Below are 23626 nucleotides of genomic sequence, written 5' to 3' on the forward strand. Positions count from 1 at the left end.
TCAGTTGCACCACTGGGTACCTTCCCCGCACACCACTTCACTTCACTTCACTTGTTCACTGCACTGTACACATTCTCGAGTTCACTATTGCACACAAAAAAGTCATTGTCCAATACTCCTAAACCACAACACTGCTAGGGTAAACTCTTGATAACACTTGTCACGCTATATACTATGAAGCTCTACTCATAAAATCTGCTCCAACATTTTCTCTTCCCTTGATGTATTCTACGTGGAAACTATATTCTTGAAGCGCAAGGCTCCATCTCATCACTCTGGAATTAGTCAACTTTGCTTTATTTAGGAACTCAAGGGGTTGGTGGTCTGTCTGCACCCTAAAATGTTTTCCATACAGGTATATGTGAAACCGTTTGACTGCCCATACAAGAGCTAAACATTCTTTTTCCACAGTCGAGTAGTGCCTTTCCCTTTCAAGCAATTTGCTTGCATAGAATACCGGATGTAATACATTGTCGTTTTCTTGCAGCAACACCGCCCCAAGCGCTTTCTCTGAAGCATCTGTGCGCAAAACAAATTCGCTTTCTAAGTTGGGCGCCACCAGAATGGGAGGATTGGCCATGTGCTGCTTGAGTGTTTCAAATGCGTCCTGTTGCGCTTTTGTCCATTTCACTATATTGCTTGCACCTTTCTTTGTTAATTCCACCAAAGGATCAGCTATCTCCGCATAATGTGGAATGAAGTCCCTGTAAAATCCCGTCAATCCCAGAAAAGACTGTACTTCTTTCTTGTTCTTCGGTGGGTTTGCTTCTTGAATCTTCTCTAGTATTTCCTCTTTCGTCGAAATGCGTCCCATGCCTAACTTGTGTCCCAAAAATGACACCGCATGAAAACCAAATTCACACTTCATTGGCTTGATGGTCAGCTTGGCTTCCTGTAATCTATAAAATAATCCTTCTAATGCTTCCAGGTGCTCTTCCCAAGTGTCTGTTGCCACCAAAATATCGTCAATATAATGTTCTACGTTTTTCAGACCGTGAAGTACTGTGATGTGTTTTGTTGTCACCGATCTCGGAGGCGTGCGGGTGTTATGCGAGATGGAGAAGGAAGACGGATGGCGACACAGCAAACAGATTTTTTAATAACACGCACACTCAAAACCAAAACTAAAAATCAAGCACACTACGGGAAGAAATACTAATAAAAATACAAACTAAAGTACAAAACCTAATGTACAAAACATTCTACTTGGCGCCTATGCGCGTCCGTGGCGGCTAACTCTCCAAAGTCAGGCAACCCTGTCTTATTTCTGCGACGCTACAAACAAAGAGTCACCTTGCGGCGTTCGTCGTTGCACGTTTGTCTGAGTCCGAAGCTCGTCGGCCCTTTTCTTCCAGCAGTAGGTGTACTCGTTGATGCTTTTGCCTTGCCGTCGGCGCGTCGTCTCTTTATCGGTAGGGAGCTCGCCGGTGCTTCATCGGTGCTGCGCTCGTCGGCTCGTCCGCAATGGCGGTCGCCATAGCTTAGGCCTACCTGCCTAGGCCTAGCGTCGGGACGCGTCCCAACTCCTTCAAGAGTGCTGACGTGGCGTCCCGAGGAGGATCAATCGTGCCGGTCTGCCGCAGAAGGGGGAGCCTCTCTGGGGTGCCTGGTCCTGCCGTGAGAAGCTGCAGCTCGTCCAGGAGCCTCGCCCGAACTTGCCGAGGTCGACGGCCACGCCTTGGACGGCCAACGTCACGGACTCGGCCAGACCCCCAAGTCTCCCGTCGCCAGTGCGGTGCTGGCGATGCGACCTTCCTGGCCCGGAACCACGTCGATAATCCTCAGACAGCGCCGTTCATCCCTCGATTACGGCTCGGCTCACGCGCCTCACGCGCTCGCGCGGTTCCGAACGCTCCGCTCACATCGTCTTTTTCTTCTTTTATGGCGCCGCCGGCGTCTTACTCATGACATGGCTCCCCTTTTTAAGAGTTTTTTCTGAAAAAACTGCTTTCTGTCCGTCTTCTTTCTTGGTGGCGAACTTGACTCTTGTGACTTGGGTGCCTTTCTGTGCGTCGTCTTCGCTTACCACTCATCACCACACTTCACTGCACTATCGCGCACATTTCACTGTTTGCACTGTTCACAACACTCATGAGTTCATTGTTCGCACCACTTCAAATATGTACATTTGTTTTGTCCGCGTTATGTTCTCACTGTTTAGTCAATCCATCGCCCTACTCATGTAATCTGCCCCCACGTTCTGTCGTCCCTTAATATACTCTATGTGGAAAGTAAGGCTCTCTCTCATTATATCTGTTATACGTCGGCTTAGCTTTATATGCGCGGGCTCCTCTGTTAAACACTGCATCTCGCTCCGCCCAACTTCTATTTGCTCGGGTAGGTCTGAAAATCCTTCCTCGACCTTGTTTCTCTGCCTGGGGCCTGCCCACTGCTTGTATCTTATCTCGTGTATCGTCCTTGGGCTCGACTCGTCCCGTTCCCAACTTGTGCCCCACAAATTCCCTAGTCCTGTAGCCTATCTCACACTTGGTTGGCTCTATCGTCAATCCTATGTCCTTGTCATCGGCAATCGCCAAACAAACACCAGTCTTCTCCTCGTTTTTCCCCTTAGCCACCGCCTTTTGGCATACGTCACATGCTTTTACATATCGTTTCACGTCGCTCTGCACTCCCAGCCAAAAGAACTCTTCTGTTATTTTTTGTAACGTGTCTTTGATTCTCTGGTGACCTGCCGTTACACTATCATGCGCTAACTTCAATACTTTATTCCTCAGTCTCTTCGGGACCATCAACTGTAATACTTCCCTACCTGAACTGAATATACATCTCCGGTACAATAAATCATTCTTCTTTATAAACTCCGCTACTGTCCGACTCCTTTTCCTTTGCACCCGTTCTCCTATCTTCTGTTCACACTTTCTTATCGACTCATCCTTGTTCTGCAATTCTCGAAACTCTGCTACCGTTATATTTAACCCCTTCACGGCCGTAACCTGCAATGCTGGCAAAGGTTTGATGCCCTTGCTACTTGCTCGTGTTTGTACTACAGCGGCTACGTCTGTGTCTTGCATTTCCACCTTTTGCGCTTCTAAGCGTTCCTTCTCTTCTACGTCCTTCTCGGTCCTCTTCCAATTTGGGTCGGGGTCATCTGCTTTCCTCGCTCCCGGTACATTTCCCACAATCAAATCATAGAGGGGATCGTCTACACATCTAGCTGTGACTAGTCCTGTATAGAAGGGTGTCGATATTTGTATCTGTGCCTCTGGCAGATACTTGACTGACCTGTCTACCAAGATCACTGGTTTAAAGTATCCGGTCATGCTTTCATGCGGCACTAAACTTTTCCTCACTAAAATTGTATTTGCTCCTGTGTCTCTCAGCACTGTAACCTTGTGCCCTTCTACCTCGCCTTCCACTAAAGGCATGTTCTGCTCTCTCTGTCCATCCTCTCTTGTGCTCATAATGCATGCAGTCTGATCCATGTAACTAGTCCTGCATTCATCTGCTCTGTGACCTTTCTTTTGGCACAACTGGCAAACTACCGGTGCTTCGTGACGATTACCTCTCACCCGACAGTTCATCGCTACATGACCCAACCGATTACATAGGAAACACCTCTGCGGTCCCCTTGGTCTGTTCATTTGTCCTTGATTCCTCACCTCTTCTACCGCTGCTGCGTGCGTATCTTTATCACTCTTTCCCAAATTCTTCAACCCTTGTGCTTCTACAAACTGTTCGGCTTGTTCGGCCATCTGCTTTACTGTTTGCAACTTTCTTTCTTTGAGAAATATTGCCAGACTGTTACTGCACCTGGCCAGAAATTGTTCACCTACGACTTTGTCACGAACTGCTTCATACGTTTTGTCAGTCTCTGAAAGCTCTATCCACCTTTCAAAGTAGTTAGTTAGTCGGCACGCAAACTGTTTGCCTGTCTCCGAGTCTTCTGGCTTGCATGAGCGAAACTTCTCTCGAAACCCTTCTGCCGTCAACCTGAATCTCTGTAATAAAGTATTTTTCACCTTCTCGTAGTCTAGTGATTCTTCAGCTGACATACGCCCATATATACTCAACGCTTCACCCACCAAACATAGGCTTAAGGCGTTAGCCCACTCGCTCTTCTCCCAGCCTTGCCCGATGGCTATTCTCTCGAACCGATGCAAATATGCATCCAAGTCGTCTCTTCGCTCGTCAAAAGGAGCCATTAATTTTCTAGGGCAAATTCTCTTTGGTCTGGAAGCAGCTGAGTCGGATGACGCCGATCCGGGTGAACTTGTGCCTTCGCGAGAACCCGCGCCCATCTCCGCTAGTCTTATCTTTAGTTCTAGAATTTCCTTTTCGCTTTTCTGCTGTTCGCGTACTTGTTCATGTTCCTCGCGTGCTCGTTCGTGCTTCTGGCGCTCTCGTTCGTGCTCCTTCTCTTTCTCTTGACGAGTGTACTCGAAGAATGTCATCGCCTCATCCTTAGACATATTCAAATCCTTTGCTATTGCCGCCAAACGCTCCCACTCCATCTTTGCTACTGCCGAGTATCGGTGACTGGGCTAAGATAGAATCCGGGAACGGATCCTGGCAGGCTCGCCAATTGTGATGTGTTTTGTTGTCACCGATCTCGGAGGCGTGCGGGTGTTATGCGAGATGGAGAAGGAAGACGGATGGCGACACAGCAAACAGATTTTTTAATAACACGCACACTCAAAACCAAAACTAAAAATCAAGCACACTACGGGAAGAAATACTAATAAAAATACAAACTAAAGTACAAAACCTAATGTACAAAACATTCTACTTGGCGCCTATGCGCGTCCGTGGCGGCTAACTCTCCAAAGTCAGGCAACCCTGTCTTATTTCTGCGACGCTACAAACAAAGAGTCACCTTGCGGCGTTCGTCGTTGCACGTTTGTCTGAGTCCGAAGCTCGTCGGCCCTTTTCTTCCAGCAGTAGGTGTACTCGTTGATGCTTTTGCCTTGCCGTCGGCGCGTCGTCTCTTTATCGGTAGGGAGCTCGCCGGTGCTTCATCGGTGCTGCGCTCGTCGGCTCGTCCGCAATGGCGGTCGCCATAGCTTAGGCCTACCTGCCTAGGCCTAGCGTCGGGACGCGTCCCAACTCCTTCAAGAGTGCTGACGTGGCGTCCCGAGGAGGATCAATCGTGCCGGTCTGCCGCAGAAGGGGGAGCCTCTCTGGGGTGCCTGGTCCTGCCGTGAGAAGCTGCAGCTCGTCCAGGAGCCTCGCCCGAACTTGCCGAGGTCGACGGCCACGCCTTGGACGGCCAACGTCACGGACTCGGCCAGACCCCCAAGTCTCCCGTCGCCAGTGCGGTGCTGGCGATGCGACCTTCCTGGCCCGGAACCACGTCGATAATCCTCAGACAGCGCCGTTCATCCCTCGATTACGGCTCGGCTCACGCGCCTCACGCGCTCGCGCGGTTCCGAACGCTCCGCTCACATCGTCTTTTTCTTCTTTTATGGCGCCGCCGGCGTCTTACTCATGACAAGTACTCTTCTCATGAGTTTCGTAAATATTGCAGCGGCTGTCTTTAGTCCAAATGGCATGTACTTGAATTGAAATAGCCCATTTGTACTTGAAAATGCCGTCTTTTCTTTGGATGTCTTCTCCATGGGTATTTGCCAGTACCCCTTCGCTAAATCAAGCTTTGAAAAAAACTTTTTTCGTGCCACCTTTGCAAAAACAACGTCCACTCTTGGTATTGGCTCAGAGTCAGACACTAATACGCTGTTTAACCTCCTGAAGTCTACACAAAGCCTATTAGAGCCGTCTGGTTTCTTCACAACGACCAGAGGTGCGTTGTAAGCTGATGTAGACCTTTCAATGATGTCTTGACGTAACATCTCGTCAACTTCCTTCTCGATAGACTCTTGAACCACAAGTGGCAATGGGTATTGTTTGACGTACACTGGTGTGTCCGTGGTGCATTCTAACTTGCACTCAATCACATTTGTTCTTCCTGGTAGGTCTGAGAATAACTTCTCACACTTTTGCAATAATGATTTTAACTCTGCTGCTTCTTCTCCGTCCAGACATGGATTAATGACTGATTTTTCTAGCCCCATGGTTTTCTTGTGGTTGTAGGTGTGTACTTCCAAGTCTTCTTTCTCTTCTGTGACTAGCATGTTGACAACTTCGGATTCTTGCGAATTAGGTCTCTCTTCATATTTCTTTAACATGTTCATGTGAAATACTTTTTTAGAATCGTTCACCAGAAGCTCGTAATCCATCTCGTTCCTTTTCTGGATTACCTCGAATGGTCCCTTCCACTGCATCAACAGTTTGTTTCCATCACTGGGTAGAAGGATAAGTGCTTTGTCTCCTGGATTGAGTCGTCTTGCTACTGCCTTCTTGTTGTAATAGGTCTTATAGCGTTCTTTGGCTTCCTCCAAACTACGATGTGCTAGCTTACACGTTTCTTCCAGCTTCTCTCGAAGTTCCAACACGTTCCTTTTCTGGATTACCTCGAATGGTCCCTTCCACTGCATCAACAGTTTGTTTCCATCACTGGGTAGAAGGATAAGTGCTTTGTCTCCTGGATTGAGTCGTCTTGCTACTGCCTTCTTGTTGTAATAGGTCTTATAGCGTTCTTTGGCTTCCTCCAAACTACGATGTGCTAGCTTACACGTTTCTTCCAGCTTCTCTCGAAGTTCCAACACGTAGGTGTATGTTGTTTTGACTTCGGTGTCGAGTCCTTCATTTGCCCTTACCTCCTTGAGGATAGTTAACGGACCTCTAACCGTGCGTCCATACAACATCTCGAACGGTGAAAAATTGAGACTTGCTTATGGCACTTCTCTGTATGCAAACAATAATGCTGGTAGGTAACGGTCCCAATCCGTAGGTCTTTCTTGACACATCTTCTTTATCATGTTCTTCAATGTGCCATTAAATCTTTCTACCAGGCCATTCGCCATAGGATGATACGGCGTTGTGAGCAACTGCTTTATCGAGAGCAACCTGTTGAACTCCTTCATTAGGTCAGATGTGAAGTTGGATCCCCGGTCACTAAGGATTTCGCGGGGCAGACCATACCGAGAGAACATCTCTATTAGAGCCTCGGCCACCTGAATTGAATCTATACCTTTTAAGGCAATAGCTTCTGGATACCGTGTCGCCATATCGACCATCGTGAGAACATAGCGGTTTCCTTTTGCTGATACCGGCTTTATTGGTCCTACGATGTCTATCGCTACTCTCTCAAATGGCATGTCAATGGTTGGCATATTCCCAAGTGGAACTCGCTTCACTCGTCCTTTTGGTATCGTCCGCTGGCAAATGTCACAGGATTTTACATATCGCTTCACTTCGCTTTGTAGCCCTGGCCAGAAAAATTCTTCTGTGATCCTCGCCACCGTTCTTTTTATGCCTTGGTGCCCGGCCATGATGCTGTCGTGTCCCAAATTCAAGACCGTCCGTCGTAGTGATTTAGGAACCACCAACTGCATCACTTCTCTGCCCGAGGTAAACTTGCATCTTCTGTACAACAATCCATTTTTCTTCTGGAATTCAAAAATAGTTCTTCCTCTTTTATTTGTAGTCGCCTCTCCTTCCTTCTCAAAACAGGCTTGTAGTGAATCATCCTTTCTTTGCATTTCTGCAAATTCTGTTGGCGTCACCGCAAGTACTTCGGTTGTAGGTATCTTCAGTGCCCTCAATGTTTGCTGCGTACTTGATCTTGTGGCTATCGCCGACGACACTGCTGGACTATTCTCCGTAGTCTTAATTCTTTGTGTCGTCATGTTAGGATCATGCTCTTGCTGTTTTTCTTTCGCTTTTCCCGTGTCGGTGCAGCTGCTCTTCCACTTGATATCTGGGTCATCGACGCTTCTTACGCCTGGTAGATTGCCCAATATTAAATCATATAGTGGCTTATCTACACACTTCACTATCAGCCATCCGGAGTAGTAGGGAGTAGAAACTTGAATTCTGGCCTCAGGTAAATGCCTAACCGTGCTGTCGACCATGATAACCGCCGCTGTTTCTCCTGTTAGTTGTTGCTCTCCAATCAAACTCCGTCTCACCAAGGCCGTGTTGGTCCCACTATCTCGAAGAACTGAGACTCGTATTCCGTTGATCTCTCCATCAACTACAGGAAGACCCAATGATATTCTCTTCTTCTCGAACGCGTCCTGGTTGTCCGGGAGCATGGTTTTCGACGTATCCTGGGTATCCTTGGTCGATTCTTGCGATGATGCTGCCTTTCCACCATTTAACGAAACCACTCCTGCTGCCTTTTCTCGGTTCTGTAGTCTGCAGTCTTCTGTGTGATGACCTCGTCTCTTGCAGTGCTGACAAATGATATGCGCCTGTGGTCGGTTCCCTCCTACACGACAATCGACTGCCCGATGACCGACGCGGTTGCACAGGAAGCATCTAAGTACCTTAGGTACCGCACCTTGCCTAACTTGGGTTACATCATCGTCTCTTTTGCGAGTTTCTTCTTCGTTTTTACCTAAATTCCTCAAGCCTTGCGCTTCCAGAAATTGGTCAGCAGATTCAGCGAAATCATCTAGACGTTTCAATGAACGCTCTATAAGAAAAACATTGAGTTTTGGGCTACAACAAGTCAAGAACTGCTCAATCACGATACGCTCCCTGACTCCTTCGTACGTCTTCTCTGTGTTTGCCATTTCCATCCATCTATCAAAATAATTTGTTAAACGGCAAGCAAACTGCTTACCAGTCTCTGATTGCTCTGGTTTACTATTCCGGAATTTCTCACGGAATCCTTCTGCAGTTAGCCTGAATCTCTGCAATAATGCTTTCTTGACTTTGTCGTAGTCCATTGACTCAGATGCTGGCATTCTTCCGAACACGTTCAACGCTTCGCCAACTAAACACAAACTAAGTGCTGTCGCCCACTCAGATCGCTCCCAGCCTTGTCCTAAAGCAATCCTTTCAAAACGATGTAGATAAGCATCAAGGTCATCTCGCTTATCGTCAAATGGAGCCATTAACTTTTGTGGACAAATTGTCTTTGTTCTTTGCGGCTCCATTTCCGAAGAAACCGACGATCTATCCGCGTCATCTCTTCCGATAGACACATCGGCCAAACGCAACTTCAACAACAAAATTTCTTTTTCCGCTTCGCGTGCTTCTCGAGCTTCTTTTTGTGCTCTATCAAAAAGGCTAAGCGATTCTTCGCGGCTAAGTCCCAGAGAATTGGCCACCCCCAACAGCTTCTCATAATCCATGTTCCTGCGACGTGTGAGACCGAGTATTCAGGAAATAAATCCTGGCAAGCTCGCCAATATTTTGTCACGGTCTCAGGGTGGTAAACACGACGCAAGGAGCGTTTGGGTTAAGAAAAGCCTTTATGGGGCATGATCACAAGAAAAATACAAATATTAAGAAAACACGCGATATCAAACCAATATCTAAACCCTAACACAACAAACTATATATACAAAGCTGGATAATTACAAATACTAACTTAAGTCCTCGCACACGACGTATAAACAGTTCAAAATATTTACATGAAGTCCCTTGACATGGCCACGTCACGTCGTCGTCGCTGCTTCCGGCGACACGTTGTTGGGCCCGCTGATGCGTCGTAGAGTCGGCGTCGCTGATTCCGACGTTCGGCCCTCGGTTGAGCTGGTGAGGAGGTCAGGATGGTGGGGTGACCTGCGCGCCTGGAGCGCCCGGTCAACTCCGCAAGCCTGCGGATCGTAGCCGCAGGGAATCCGGGAAGCAGCGCCGTCAGCCCGTAGCTGCGGCTTCCGATGGGGCGTTCGCTCAGCTCGCGGGTCGTGGCCGCGGCAGCTGAAGCACAGCTTCCATTGGGTTGCCGCCGTCTCCGCGATTCACCCGTCCTGTTCGGCCTCCAGCTCCTTCTGCCTGCCTGCGTCCCAGAGCGTAGCTGGACTGCTCTCTTCGGCTACGTGTCCCCTATCCCATTGGCCACGTAGCTGCGCGTGCACTTTTGTGCTTCTTCTTTTGCTTTCATGTTGTATTCCTTTGAGACCGCTCTTATTTTCTAACTTCTTCTTTCTTTATTTCTGTCACCGACTCCACGTGTCTTCTTGTTCTCTTCTTCTGTTTTTTCTTTTTCTTTCTTTCTTCATTTTGTGGCTCATGACAGTGGTGGCTAATCCCCCAAAGTCAGGCAACCCTGTACTATCGCTGAGACGCTACAAATAAGTCACCTTGCTGCGCTCGTCGTTGCACGTTTGTCCGAGTCCGAAGCTCGTCGGCCCTTTTTCTCAGAGTTCAGCGCTCTCGTTGAGTCTGTAGTCGTCTCTGCCATGCCGTCGGCCCATCGGTGCGCTTGTCTTAGATTCCGGTGTCTCAAACTTTGTCGGTGAAGTGGCACGGCGTTGACTGGAGCCACCTGGATAGGCTTAGCGTCGGGATGCGTCGCAACTTCTTCGTGAGTGCCAACGTAGCGTTTCGAGGAGAATCGAACGTGCCGGTCTGCCGCAGAAGGGGGATCCTCTCTGGGGTGCCTGGTCCTGCCGTGAGAGGCTGCAGCCAGTCCAGGAGCCTCACTCGAGCTTGCCGAGGTCGACGGCCACACCTTGGACGGCCAACGTCACGGACTCGGCCAGATCCCCAAGTCTCTCGTTGCCAGAGCATTGCTGACGAAGCGACCTTCCTGGCCCGGAGCCACGTCGAAAATCAACGGACAGCGCCGTTCATCCCTCGATTACGCCTCGGCTCACGCGCCTCGAGAGTTCATGCCATCCCGAACACCATGCTTCACGTGCTCCTCTTCTTTTTCGCGCCGCAGGCGGCCTCTTACATATGACATTACTATCGCCCAAGATTTACTCCCAGTACACTAAAGTTGCGATGAACAAAAAAGTCCAAGTTTCGCCCGAAAGGCGAAGCATCGATTGCGACAGCAAATTGCCAGACAGCTATATGAAGTCAGGATAGTACAGCTATATGAAGTAAGGATAGTACAGTCAAACCTCGTTAATACATACCCGCTTAATGCGTAATTGCGGTTTAAACGTAGTCTCAAAGATTCCCCCACCCAGCCCTCATTAAACCCGATGTATTGGCTGACTGCATAAGCCGTAGTCGCTCATTGCCCACCAAACGGTTAGTGCATACTATTTTTCTTGTTCAACACGCGCAGGCACAAAATCGGCAAAACCTCCTGTGCACAGAGGTTCGATTCTCGAGTTGTGACGCCCGGACGACAGTCGCCAGGGATAGTGAACTTACAACATGGCCACCATGACCTATTTTCTGCTCGTACAGCTATTGCTGATTGCCGTGCACAAAAGCATGGCCTTCGAGATAAGTTCCCGGTAACGCGGACAAGCTGCTGGTAGGGGGTGCGAATTCGCTGTCGTCGTTGGAGTGGTAACCGTGCAGGCGCACATGTTATTGCGAAGCGCATTTGTGCCGTCACCGTAAACGTCGCTTTGATGTTGCGTGTAAAGTCCAAACACGGCAACATAGTCGCTGCGTGCCGTACACTGCGTGTGCGAGTGAAAGCTTGCGGACGGCAGGCCAACTCAATCTTGCACGCGCGATGGAGAAGGAGGGGGGGGGGGGGGGGGAGCGCGCTTCCGCGCTAGGCACGGCAGGGGAGGCGAGAAAGGAAGGCGTTTACTTCAGCAGCGGCCGCCGTATCTTGAAAGCGATCTGCGATGTGGAAAAAGTGTGCGCCCGCGCGGGCTTTTCTTCAAAGCGAACTGCAGACAAGGTCAATATCTTGCGTTTCTTCGTCGAAGCACTCATCCTTGGAATGCCACACCAGGTACTGGATAGGTGGACGCGTGTCGTTTCGCACAAGCGCAAGGCATCGGAAGTGAAGAGCGAACGACACGATGGCGTCGTAGCGTTGTATAGTGTCACCTAGTGTGAGGTTAGTGAAGAGAAGCACAGAGACTTGTGCAGTAACCAAAGAGTGGCGCTGCCAGTGCGTCGAAAAAAAAAAAGTTTTTTTTTTCCTTCAACAACATCAACTGGAAAAGGAGAGTGCCGGCTTGGCGGGCTAAGCCAGCTCCAGCAAACAGCGGATCAGCTTTGAAGGGAGGGGGAAAGGTCATGCCCGCGGCGGCAAGATCGCCGGGTCGAGGGATGCAGGCCCGCCTCGCGCACGCTTGCTCGCACGCACGCACACGTGTGCTCGCTCTCGCCTCACAGTCGCCATGAGTTCGAGGGCGCCAAGCGTGACGCCGCCGCTTCGCATTCCGTCGTCGGCGTAGAAGGTGCTTCCGGTTGCTGCTCGCGCAAAAGTGACAATTTGGGGCGAAATCTCTAGGTTGTCGGCGGGGAAAATTCGGTATTTCGAGGAGCTGCCACTTCGTTATGTAGAGGTCTCAAATACATGTGCTTCTATGGAGTAACGGCGGGGAATAGAAAAACTTCGTTATATCCAGGAATTTGTTATACAGAGCTTCGTTATAAGCAGGTTTAACTGTATGTCCTGCTATCCAACAAAGGGTTAAAGAATACCACCCCCCCAATTCCCAACCTCGTTGATACAATCCCGTTATGTACGATTTCCTAGCACCAATTCTCGCAACTGAACACAAAAAATAACCCAATAGAGTTACGCTTATTTTTTACCGGCTCATATGTTGAGTACATCGTCAAAATGCGATCATATGATAAGTTTTCCAGCCACTAGATCCCGTGTAAACAAGAAAATGCGCGCAATCGAGAACAGTAGGTGCCCGCCACAGCAGCTTCACTGCAATACTCACATGAAAACGCCGCCGCGCACTCGGTTTCTTATTCCGGTACCAGCAAATTTCATCCCGGGCCATCGCACGCTGCATTCACAGCTGTTGCCATCAACCCTATTGCGATAAGCACCTATCTGTTTTACAGGACGTGGGGCGTAGTGACGTTGGAAGCGTAGTGCACGCTTTTAGTAGGCGATAACCCAAACGTTTCCCGCATCACATTTTGCTCCTGCGGCATCCGGCGTCGCCCACCAGCTCGATTTCATTTTGGTTTCCCGTTGCAGTCTTAAAACACAATAAGAAAACAACAGCACGTGTCTGGGGGCCACTGGAGCCCCGTCACGTCGATGCGCGTTAACATCTTGTGCCTCGTGCTGCAGTGATTCGGCCAACGCTTTGCATTATGTAATCTAAACTACAGTTAGTCTGTCAAAATTTTGAGTTAATTTGGATCGTACGTTTTGCTGGTTAGTATGTTTTTCTCATGTTTCTTCTCAAAACGTATGAACGAGGTATTAAATACAAGTTAAAGGCCCCCATGTTGTCAGAATTAATCTCCAACCCTTCATTACAGCATCTCTCAAAGAAACTCCATCATTCAAAACTCACTAAAGGCTTTGCACTGCAGCATGGTCCACCATTTGAAATGTCTCTCTCCAGGGACACGTTCGCAGAGCTCCTGAGTGGTGGCGAGCTGTCGGCAAAAAGCAGCATCACCTTGGATGCTGTGGAGTACGAATTCCCTCATGTACTCTCCAAGTTGTGCTTCCACTGTCACTTCACAGGTGGGTGCACAGTCGCTGTTGCTCTACCAGTGGAGTAAAAGGAGAGCGAATGTCGACATGCAAGTTAAACCTACCTAAATCCAGCAGAATGTTTCAAAGAAAGCCATTTAAGTTTGTCTTCATCCTTGTCCGAGTTTTTTTGCCATCTGACTTATTCTGGATGTTGTGTGGTGGCAGCATGAGGTCAAATTAATCAGCGAGTCAAAGCCTTTGTATATTGATACAATGGATTTAAATGAGTCTTGCCAAAACCCACGGGGTTGCCATTTGGATGAAGCTAAGGTGGTTCCTTCTGTAAGGTTTTCTATGGACAGTTATATTTACTAGCGTGGAACTTACTGACCGCAATTTTGTCAATTTTACTGTGACAGCAGTTAAAAGCTTGAAAGTTGGTTTGCTTTGTCTGTCTGTCAACTCTATAATGACATTTTCGTTGTTTCATGTTGTCGTCGTCAGGCCACCTTTTTGTCTTCACCCTCGCCATATCGCAGGAAAAAAAGAAAGAAAAAACTAACTTTGGAGCGAACTATCACTTGCCTACTAAAGCAGTGGAGACCCTCTGAGGGCAAGTACAGTACTTCAAGATGAGATAGGGTTTTACCCACACCATCTCTGGCAGGGTTTTGTTGTGTCCAGCATGCCTCAGGCCCAAGTAAAACAACAGCTGTTGTGCACAGAAGTGAGCTGTCGCTGCGAGCAAAAGAGAGAGAGAAAAAAAAAGTGTGCACCCGCTCCTGGCTTGAGTTATCGTCATGCACAAGCAAGAAATGATTCTCTGCTTTGAGATTGAGTTGTGACTATCTTGTCACATTAGAACCTTTTTTATTTTCATTGAGCACATACTTTTGTGAAAATAGGGTGATGATAAATGTGTGATTTCCTTCATGTGAGGTGTCTCAGCCAGCTGGAGCAAGGCTGAGAAAAATAAAAATAAGGTAGAAGTTTCTTTGCAGATGAAATCAGCTGTATGTTGTTGGCAACCTCTATGGTCTTGAAGGGGCCCTGAAACACTTTTTGAACATAATAAATAAACTGTGCCAGTGTGTTAAAAAGCTCCTGTAAACATTTGAGCCAGACATTATTGCACAATGTGCAGCAGGGAATTTACAATCGCATGTCAAAGTAGTGAACAGATGCTTGCTTCGATCTGCAATGTCATCATCGAAAGCTGATTGAAGGCGTTTGGCTGACCAACTCTATTGGTTAATTTCGCGATCGCGAGAATGTTCTCGGCAATACATAATTGCTAATTTTCAGTTAAATAAATGCAAAATGTCTGCGATCTCAAAAAGACAAAAATCATTTCATCTTTGCACTGTGGGTAGCTGCATCTTCTGCACATGGCCTCCGAGATGGCAGCGCCGTGCTGCGTAGCGTAGGCTGCTGTTGCCGCCACGGGGTGCCGCAATGAGCCCTTTTGCCACCGCGACATTCAACTTTTGGCTAGGGCTTTGCCCTCTTCACTTCTTAACTGTGTAGCTTCCAGCGAGCTAGCGGAGACGAAAATAGAAGGAAAGCCGGGTATTTGTTCGACAAGTCCAGTTATATTTCAGGATGCAAAAAATATTTTCCACCCGACATTTGTGGGACGACGTACTTTAATAATGAGGCCATTCTATGATTAGCTAGAAAAGTGTTCCAGGGACCCTTTAATAGTGAATTAGTAAAGTTCAGTCAACAAACTTTTTAATCATTAGCTGTGCGGCTATAATGTGAATGTATGAAGATTGTAGAGTATATTTGAAAATGTCACATTCAATTGTTTGTGACATGTTACCATTTACTTAGCTCTTCGTTCTATGCTTCAAAGGAAGCCCCCCGAAATTTTTCAGAAGGTTGCCTTTTGCACGCCACAGTGACATTCTTTTAAATGTGGGAAATGTTATGCAAAATGAAGCATGCCACTAACAGCTAAAAGTTATGTTTTCATATTAGCTCTACAAACATTGTATTGACATAGGGGCCATAGAAAGTTCATTAGTCGCTACTAATTACTTACTAATAACACGAAAATTACAGTAGACTTCTTTAGGAGGTTGCTAACATGTTGCAGGTAGGCTCACCCGCCTAGAACACTTCACTTTTTTTTTTTACTTGCATCTCGTTAGCTAAGACTTCTGATAGAGATGTGGTTTAGCAAAATTTTGCCCGTTTAAAACTAACAATATTTGTTCGCAAAAAAAATAAACATGAGAAGGTCCTACAGAACCTTATTGAAATATGGGCAATGTGTCTTATAATAAATGGAATATTCTCACAAATCTTTTCTAACACCTGGTATTAACCCTTTGCCGTCCGTTGTCGGGCAGGGCCCGACAACGCAATACGGCCGTAGCGGTCAGTTGTCGGGGACAAGGGTGTTCGGGGGTTCAATTTCGCGGTTTTTCTCACTGCGATTCGTGCGCATTCACATGGATGGATGGATGAGGCTGAACCCTTTAAATCGGGCGCCGCCTAGCCTAGCCTTGAATAAAACGCCGCCTAGCCTTGACTCTTAACATATTTTGTGGGACATATCATGGCCGTGCCGGCCATGCAGCACGAGAAGTTCAATTCGTGCTGCCTGGAGCTGCATTCTTTGTATACATGATGCGCCATCTCTTGAGGAATAAATAAAGTTTGTTTGTTGAAGTTTACTCCTTTTTGCGCTAGGGTGCAGCACAATGTTCAGCACGGCTTCTGGATACCAGAGCGTTCTCACTTGCACGCGGAACCGCACATTCGCGCAGTTCGCTGAGAAGCATAAGCACTTTTTCACCGCGTGCGTTTTACGGTGGTGCATTTAGTGCATGGGTTCTCAAAGTGGGTTCCGCGGAACCTACGGGTTTCGTAGGCCCCTGCTCGGTGTCCCGCGAGCCACTGATAAGTTTTCCCTGGTCTTGCTCTCGACAAGTGTCTAAAACGGTGAACACGAGGTGCGCTCGATCCAAAAAACCTCCATTACCCATGCCAGAGTGTCAAAAAGCACATCATAGTGCGTAACAGCAACACGAGAACTGCGCAATAAATACGCAAGCAGCTTTTAGTCACCCAACCTCTGAGAACAGGCAGCGCACCTAAGCTTTCGGACTTGAATCTCGGAGGCCGTAGCTTACCACCATGCGCCTTTCTCCTATTTGTAGATAGGGTAGGTGCCGATAGTGTGTGCATTGACGTATACGTTGGAGGAATAAAAAAAAATGCACGGAGCACCAAAAATGCGCGCCGCAGAAGAGCAAGAATGGCGTAGCGTCCAACCGAAACGAAGCGGCGCAATCCACATCGCTGTGGTCCTCAGCGGCAATCGTACGCGGCACGTGACTAACAGCAACGCCGAAGCGCTTCGGTGCCTACTTGTGCCTTTAAAGCCTTTATTCTTGCGTTTATCGCCGCGCGTAACACCGCGTTGGCGGCTAGCCGCGTGCCTCCATAAGTGCGTAGTCGCCATCTATGATCGCGTCGATAACCACCGCACTTTCGTCCGCAGCGGTTGCAGCAAATAGTAGTTTCGTTTTCACTTGGTGCGCACGTCGGCTGTGTGCCTTCACAACTGCGTAGTTGCCTCCCATGGCAGCATCTACAGCGACCGCAGTTTCGTCCGCACTTCTTGCTGCGAACGGTAGTTTTGTTTTGACTTGGTGCGTGTGTCAGCCGCCTGCCTTCTGAACCGTAAGGTCGCCGTCCATAATCGCGTCGATAGCGGCCGTGGTTTTGTCCACACTTCTTGCAGCGAACGGTAGTTTCATTTTGACTTGGTGCGTGCGTCAGCCGCCTGCCTTCTGAACCGCAAGGTCGCCGTCCATGATCGCGACGATAGCGGCTGCGGTTTCGTCCGCAGCGGTTGCGGCAAGCAGTAGTTTCACTTTGACTCAGTGCAAAGCTGTCGGAGATGAAGAGCACCGGCTACATCGCGATGGATGGACAATTTGTTGGCGAGCAGCTGAATGGCGAAAAAATAATAGGGATGTGCGCCCGTTGGTGCGAAGAGTGTCTCGGATGAAGACGCTTGCCAGCGAAGGGTGTCGCGAGGCCTTTGCTGCTGCTAGCGCTAATCAGTCATGAGATGACGAGAATTTCAGCTTCCACACTGGTCTTGTGCTAAATAGAAACAAGATTTGATGATTCATTGAGTAAATAAAAGCATGTTGACGTAGTGAAGCATTTGTTTATTGTTTGTTTGATACCCTCGATAATTCGACATTCGGTTAATTCGGGGGGGGGGGGGGTCCTTGGCACATTATGGAGCTTAGCCGGGTTCCCTGGGATGAACGTACTTGAGAACCCCTGATTTAATGAAAGCTTCTAGAGGTTTCCATTGTCAATAGCTTTATTTTGAGGCACACGCAGCTGCGGAATCATGGTGGTAAAGAACAGCGACACCTGCAGTACCGCCGCAACCTCATCCAACAGCTGGTGGGTGACGTTAGGGCTAGAGCCAAAAAGCGGGGCCCGTCTACGTGGAAGGAGTGCGAGGAAAGGTTAGATGGGAGGAGCCATTTCATCTACAAGCTCCCAGGTCGAAGCAGCAAAGACTGTGCTGTTTGTAGCGATCGAAAAACAAACGGAGGCAGGAGGGAAACTGTGTTTTTTTGCAAAACCTGCAGTAACAACCCTGGCCTGCACCCAGGAGAATGCTTCGAGCGGTATCATATGCTGCTCAAATATCGGTAGAGGAGTTGCCTGCAGAATGCAAGAGAAAAAATAAATATCCTGTGAGCTTTTCTTCCACAGCTTGTGGTTTTCTTCGCGGCGCCACAAACTGGCAAAATAGTTTCGGACCGCAAAGGGTTAACTGAGTAAGCAGCAACCAAATCCTCCTCACGGGAGGATTTGGTTGCTGGTTCCCTCTTTGTCATCCCTAGCTCAGAGTGTTGGTGTAGCAAGATTGACCTTTGGCGTGGGTGAGTTGGGACAGATGCATGATAAATTGAACATAGTGCAAAACGACAAGGACAGAGAAGAATGAGCACCACAAGCGCTTACTCACAACTAAACGTTTCTGTTTGAACAAACAAGTATTTCAAAGCAAGCAGAACCAACTGCGCAGTTGTCACAACTGAGCAAATGCCACAGAAAAAAGACCAAAATTAAAAATAAAATAAAAATGACACAGTACATGCATCAAAATGCTAAAAGTGAAGACCCCATCACTCAGTCAAGGCTCATCACACCTCTAGAAAATTTCTCTCTAATCCATATCTCTCTAAGGCACACTAATGCATATTTCACCGCCTTTCTAAGTGAAGAACATTTCCATTCTTTTTCGTGCTAAATTGTTCTTAGGCTAAACAAAGCACTTGCAGTGTGCAGCTAAATGCAACCTATGATATGCACTTAAATTATTTTTATGCTCCCTCAGTCGTACAGTAAACCCTTTTTATATTGAAATGAACAGATTCTCAATAATTAGAACTCTAAGGGGCCCGAAAATTTGTTTGAATTTTAAGGAGGACGTGCTCTTGAAGCATTCATGCACCATAGTACAATGCATGAAGAGTGCTGGTTGTGAAATATCACGGTGTGCAAGCACACAGCGAGCGAGGACTACGAAACTGCCCACGCCGGCCAACGCTTGCTTCCCAATAACAGCAGCAAACGAAACTTCAGGCAGCGGGCTAATCATTTGCCGGGCCGGCGGCACCGTCGTGGAGACCGTCGAAGGTGAGGGAGTTGAGAGGGAGGGCGAGGGGAGCGGAGTTGTGAGGAGGGGCGGGTCATCGATGACGAAGTTGTTGCCACAGATCATAGAGATGTTGGTGTGCTTCTTTCTGTTGCGGCGTCGCCACGTTCAAAAGACAAGGAGAAGGAGGTACGGTGGCGCCTTCGCGTCCTTGTATTCAGGGTCCATCTTGTCTTATAGAACCGGATATGATGCACTGTCTCCAAAAACCTTTCCATCGGCACGTCACAGTTTCGACTTGTCATTGTAAAGAAACAATTGCAAACCGTGACAATCAAAACAAGCGCGAACGAGACCAAACCAAGCCAACCAAAACAAGTGCGAGCGAGAGCTATTACAAGCAGCCGATAGTGCGAAACGAGCGGTCCGGCTGAAGAGGACACGATTATGAATAGAGTGGTCAGGCGGGTCCGCATGACACCAATTTCCTGCGTGTACGTCACTGAAGGGCTGCTCTCATTGGTCTCCTCCACTCACGACTCACTTCCTGCCGCGGCAAGACACGAAAAATCAGCCCAGGAACGATCCCTCCCGCAGCGCACGTTTTTCCACTAGTGTGGCTGGGCCATTATGGCGCGACACTGTAACGGCAACCTTGTCACTTGAGAGAGAGTGAAATCTCGGCCATTTAGTCTTCTTTCTTTTTCTTTTGCATGCGCGACGTTGAGGGGTTTCTCCTAAGCTTTTTCTCCATGGCGGGGTCAGAGCAATCCTGATCGTAGGCGCCACCGCGTGATTTGGTGTGCTGCTGAGAGCAGTGTTGGAGCGTGGGATGTTCGAATTAACCTTCGCAAATGCTTGCGCATTCGAATTACCAGGCGTTTTCGCCCATTGGAATACACATAACTTTGACGGGACCACAGCGTCAGTTCGAATAAACCGGAAGTTCGAATGAAGCGTGTTCGAAATAATGAGATTCGACTGTATAAGCAGTAATTTGATAAAAGCTGATGCTCCATAAAAGCCGTGACAGTAGTGTCCCAGCTGTTTGGCAACATTGCGGAAATAAAGAAAAGATGCCCAATTACTCCCACCTCCATAACGGCCTTCCTTGTCTTTTCATTCTGTCAAAAAAAGGAGGTCAGTAGTATGTTGCAAGTTCCTGCCAGGCGCAAGCAACAAGGCTTCCAACTTATTCCAGAACTGTGTAAGTGTAGTCATCGCTGCCGCATTCACTTCTGTTGCAAAGCAGACGCAGACACTCCCGCATCTGTGCCATTGTCGGCATCTGCTGAGGTTCTTCATGTGCTGCCAGTTCTTAATCGAGACAACCCAACGCTGAATTTACGATCTCGGCATCCATGACGTGGGTTGAAGCTAAACAGGCCTGAACTCTCGATATCTCAATACCTCATTATTGTGCGCTGCGCATGAGCACTGCACTGGAGCCTGCACTGGAGCAATGACTACTGTGGCACTTTCGTGCAGCACGGTTGTCTGTCACTTCCTCATGACCATCGGGATAGGGAGTGCGCACAATCCGACAATCTCAAATGCTACAGCTTACATAGGCGGCTAGAGAGCCTACATATGCACAAGACACGGACTATGAGGCTTCTTATAGGCGGCAGGCACAGCACGCCATCTTTACCCAAAGCTGTAAATTATAGCTCTAGCATGTTGGAATGCTGGTTCTTTGTTTTTCTATGTCATGTTTGAGGAAAATGAGAAGAAAAAGCTCCACTTGGGGGGCACGTGCCACTCTCCCTGCATCGTTGGCAGGGCAGGCAGGATGTGCAGGTCCAGGCAACCACTCGGGCATCACAAGATTCCAAACTTTTGCCACTTCGCTATTCATGGCAAGCGGAACCTGCCACCCACAGCCTTTGAGTATTTCGGTCTAAAATGCATGTGTTTGAGTCGCCACCACGTGACACTTCAATTAAAGCGATACATGTAGTTCGAATAAAGAGGCTTCATTGTAATGATGGTTTACTGATAGTTCAAATATCGCCTGTCTGACCTATGTGCACCTGCCCGCAGCATGTGGTGATCTAGTGTGTTGCTGCACCTACACTGAATAATTACCACCATGCTCCGCCCGTAATAGCACCAAACTTTTGCATTGGTCAGACCTCAAGGCCATACGGTGTGACCCTCTGCTGCACCACCTATCTTGGACTTATCGGCTCCAGTTACATAGTTCTCTGCCACCATATGGTGTAACCGTCCCATAAGTGATGGGATATCTCCACTTTTGCTTTTTTCAGAGGCAGTGCTTAGTCAGCATGCATAAGGAATATGACTCATGTACCCACTTGCATGCATAAAAGGAAAAAAGAAACTGCAAAACTGCCCCTACAATTTTCACGTATCTTTTATTTGCTTTCAAATAACAATTTCGGTTTTCAAACACTATAGGTGCTATGCTGAAAGGCCCGAGTTCAGCCCACTCGCGAGTTCTATGAGTTTGTAAAACAGCGGTCAGATAAACCAGTTATTGTGGAGTGTGCAAACACAGCACTTAATGAAAAAGGCTTCAAAAATGCACATGTGATCTCACAAACATCATAAAAGAAGTAGCTGGGACCCATTACGATTTCCCTATTGAAATACAGTTAAACTTCAATATAATGAAGTCGGTATAATCGGCCATTTGGTTCATTATACAGTAAAACCCCGGTGATACGAACCCGGCTGGTACGAATTTCGGTGTGATAAGAATTCGTAACATTCCACGGCCGAAATACGTTGCTCAGAATACAAAAAAAAATAGACTGTTCCGAACGTGTTGCCGCGCGGCTCCAGATCATACGAACGCGTGAGCAACAGCGGCGGCGGCCCAGCCAGCGGGGCGACCGGCACAGACAAGCGGCACAGCGGGATCTGGGCGGGATCCATAGTCGCCAAGCAACCAACTACGTCACACGGCTGAGCAATCTCTCATTGGTCCCCACGTCAAGCACACCGGACCACATCACAGCCTAGCCAATGCTTAGCGAGAAAGTAGACGAGGTCCGCTGCTGCAACGACGACCGAGGCGCAGCCCCGACGGTCAAAACGCTCCCTGCACTCGACGTGCTCAGGCGTTCAGTGGCGTGCGCAAACATTCCCAAGATCACTGTGCGCGCACACATGCGCCTTTCAGAAGGCGATCGTTTACGATTTGGGCAAGAAACGTCCTGTTGATACATTTTTCAAGAGACCGCGAAAAAAAAAGAGGAAAAAAAAAAGAGCCGTACTGTCGCCCGAAAGGTGAAGCAACGGAAGCGCAGCAGCAGCAAGAGAATTGACCTTTGCGCTGTCTCTCGCTTCAACGCGAACTAAACGTCGAAGGCACAGCGCATACGAAGCTACTGGCACTATGCGCACTTTGTCAGCATCGCAGATCATTTTGACGATAAGGTCCGCGCGGGTGCGTCGTATCTGCAACGTGCTGGTCGCTTGTTGCAATGTACAAGCAGGCTGCACCACTAAATTTACGTGACCACCACATTCAAACACACCGTAACATGCAGGAACATTATAGATTGGGGGGTCTCGCACATGCTCTTGGGACAAAGGAACGACAACACGGTAGTGCAAACAATCAAAAGGGCATTTATTGCACCTTTCATACACTAATACACACTAGCCGAATTACTACCAATAGAACATTCACACGGGCGCGCGACAAATCAAGGAAGTCCGACTCACCGCGACCCGATAGCGAGCGAATACGTTCGCCCCATGCTATGACACCATCGCCTAGTCGTTCACGTGTACAGTCACGCGAACGGTGGCGCGCTCGAACGATCCGTGTTCGTCCATACCGGTGTCCTGCTCTTAACCTCGCACGACGGTCGCACGAAGCGGGCCGGCGCACGCGCGAAGCGTTCATGCGTGTTGGCCGCCGATCCCCAATCCAAAAGGTCGTCCTACCTTCGACCTTTTTCTCCCAAGTCACCCCGCCGTTCCGGGGCGTTAGCATCGCGACACTCGCGCCATCTCCAGCAATGTGCCGCAACCACCACGACCGCCGCCAGGCTTAGCCACGCGGAGAAGCCGCACTACAGGAGACATGCGGGGAAAACAACATCAGGGGACGCGTGAGAGTTGCGAATCCCCACATCCCCCCAACCTTAAATCACTACAAATACTCCGGCGAAAAATTTCCATGCGCTTTCCATAACATGCGAGCCGACATTGTCTCTGGGGTTCACCACTGGCGTCCGTTGGTCACAGCACCACCTCTGCAGATTCGATGGCACGACTCCAGTCCAGGACTCTGGAAACGGCAGCGCAGAAGTCGACACGAGCAAGCGTCGCTCGCGCCCGATGCGCCCTGCCGGCGAGAGCCGAGGGTAGCAAGCCGTACACAGGCGGCCGCCGAACTGGCCACAGGCATCTGCATCGCCTGGGGTAGCTCAATTGTAGTCCGGGGCAGCAGCGATGACGATGTGCAGGTGACGGCAAACCAGGGGTGACTCCGCTCACGCTGTGTGCACTCAACGCACTCGACAAACACTAAAGTAGTGCAAGGGAGAGGAATTCGGCATACACGTCGCCCACGTAGCACGATGTTCAATTCGGCTAGCGAAATTTCGGACGGCATTTCAGATGCTAAGTTCACGTGAACAAATCTT

At 48.7% G+C, this 23626-nt stretch overlaps 1 protein-coding gene across 3 annotated transcripts in view; it reads left to right on the forward strand.

Annotated features, from left to right (window-relative positions):
• Nucleotides 1-23626, forward strand: part of LOC119432357 (AP-3 complex subunit delta-1-like) — a 213500-nt gene that overhangs the window by 177237 nt on the left and 12637 nt on the right. For all 3 annotated transcript variants that reach the window (XM_049659316.1, XM_037699524.2, XM_049659315.1), the window contains exon 32: nt 13278-13402. In XM_049659316.1, coding sequence (XP_049515273.1) covers nt 13278-13402 — 125 coding nt within the window. The remainder of the gene's footprint in view (nt 1-13277; nt 13403-23626) is intronic.

This window comes from Dermacentor silvarum, chromosome 11, assembly GCF_013339745.2.
Source record: "Dermacentor silvarum isolate Dsil-2018 chromosome 11, BIME_Dsil_1.4, whole genome shotgun sequence".
NCBI classification, from domain to species: domain Eukaryota; kingdom Metazoa; phylum Arthropoda; class Arachnida; order Ixodida; family Ixodidae; genus Dermacentor; species Dermacentor silvarum.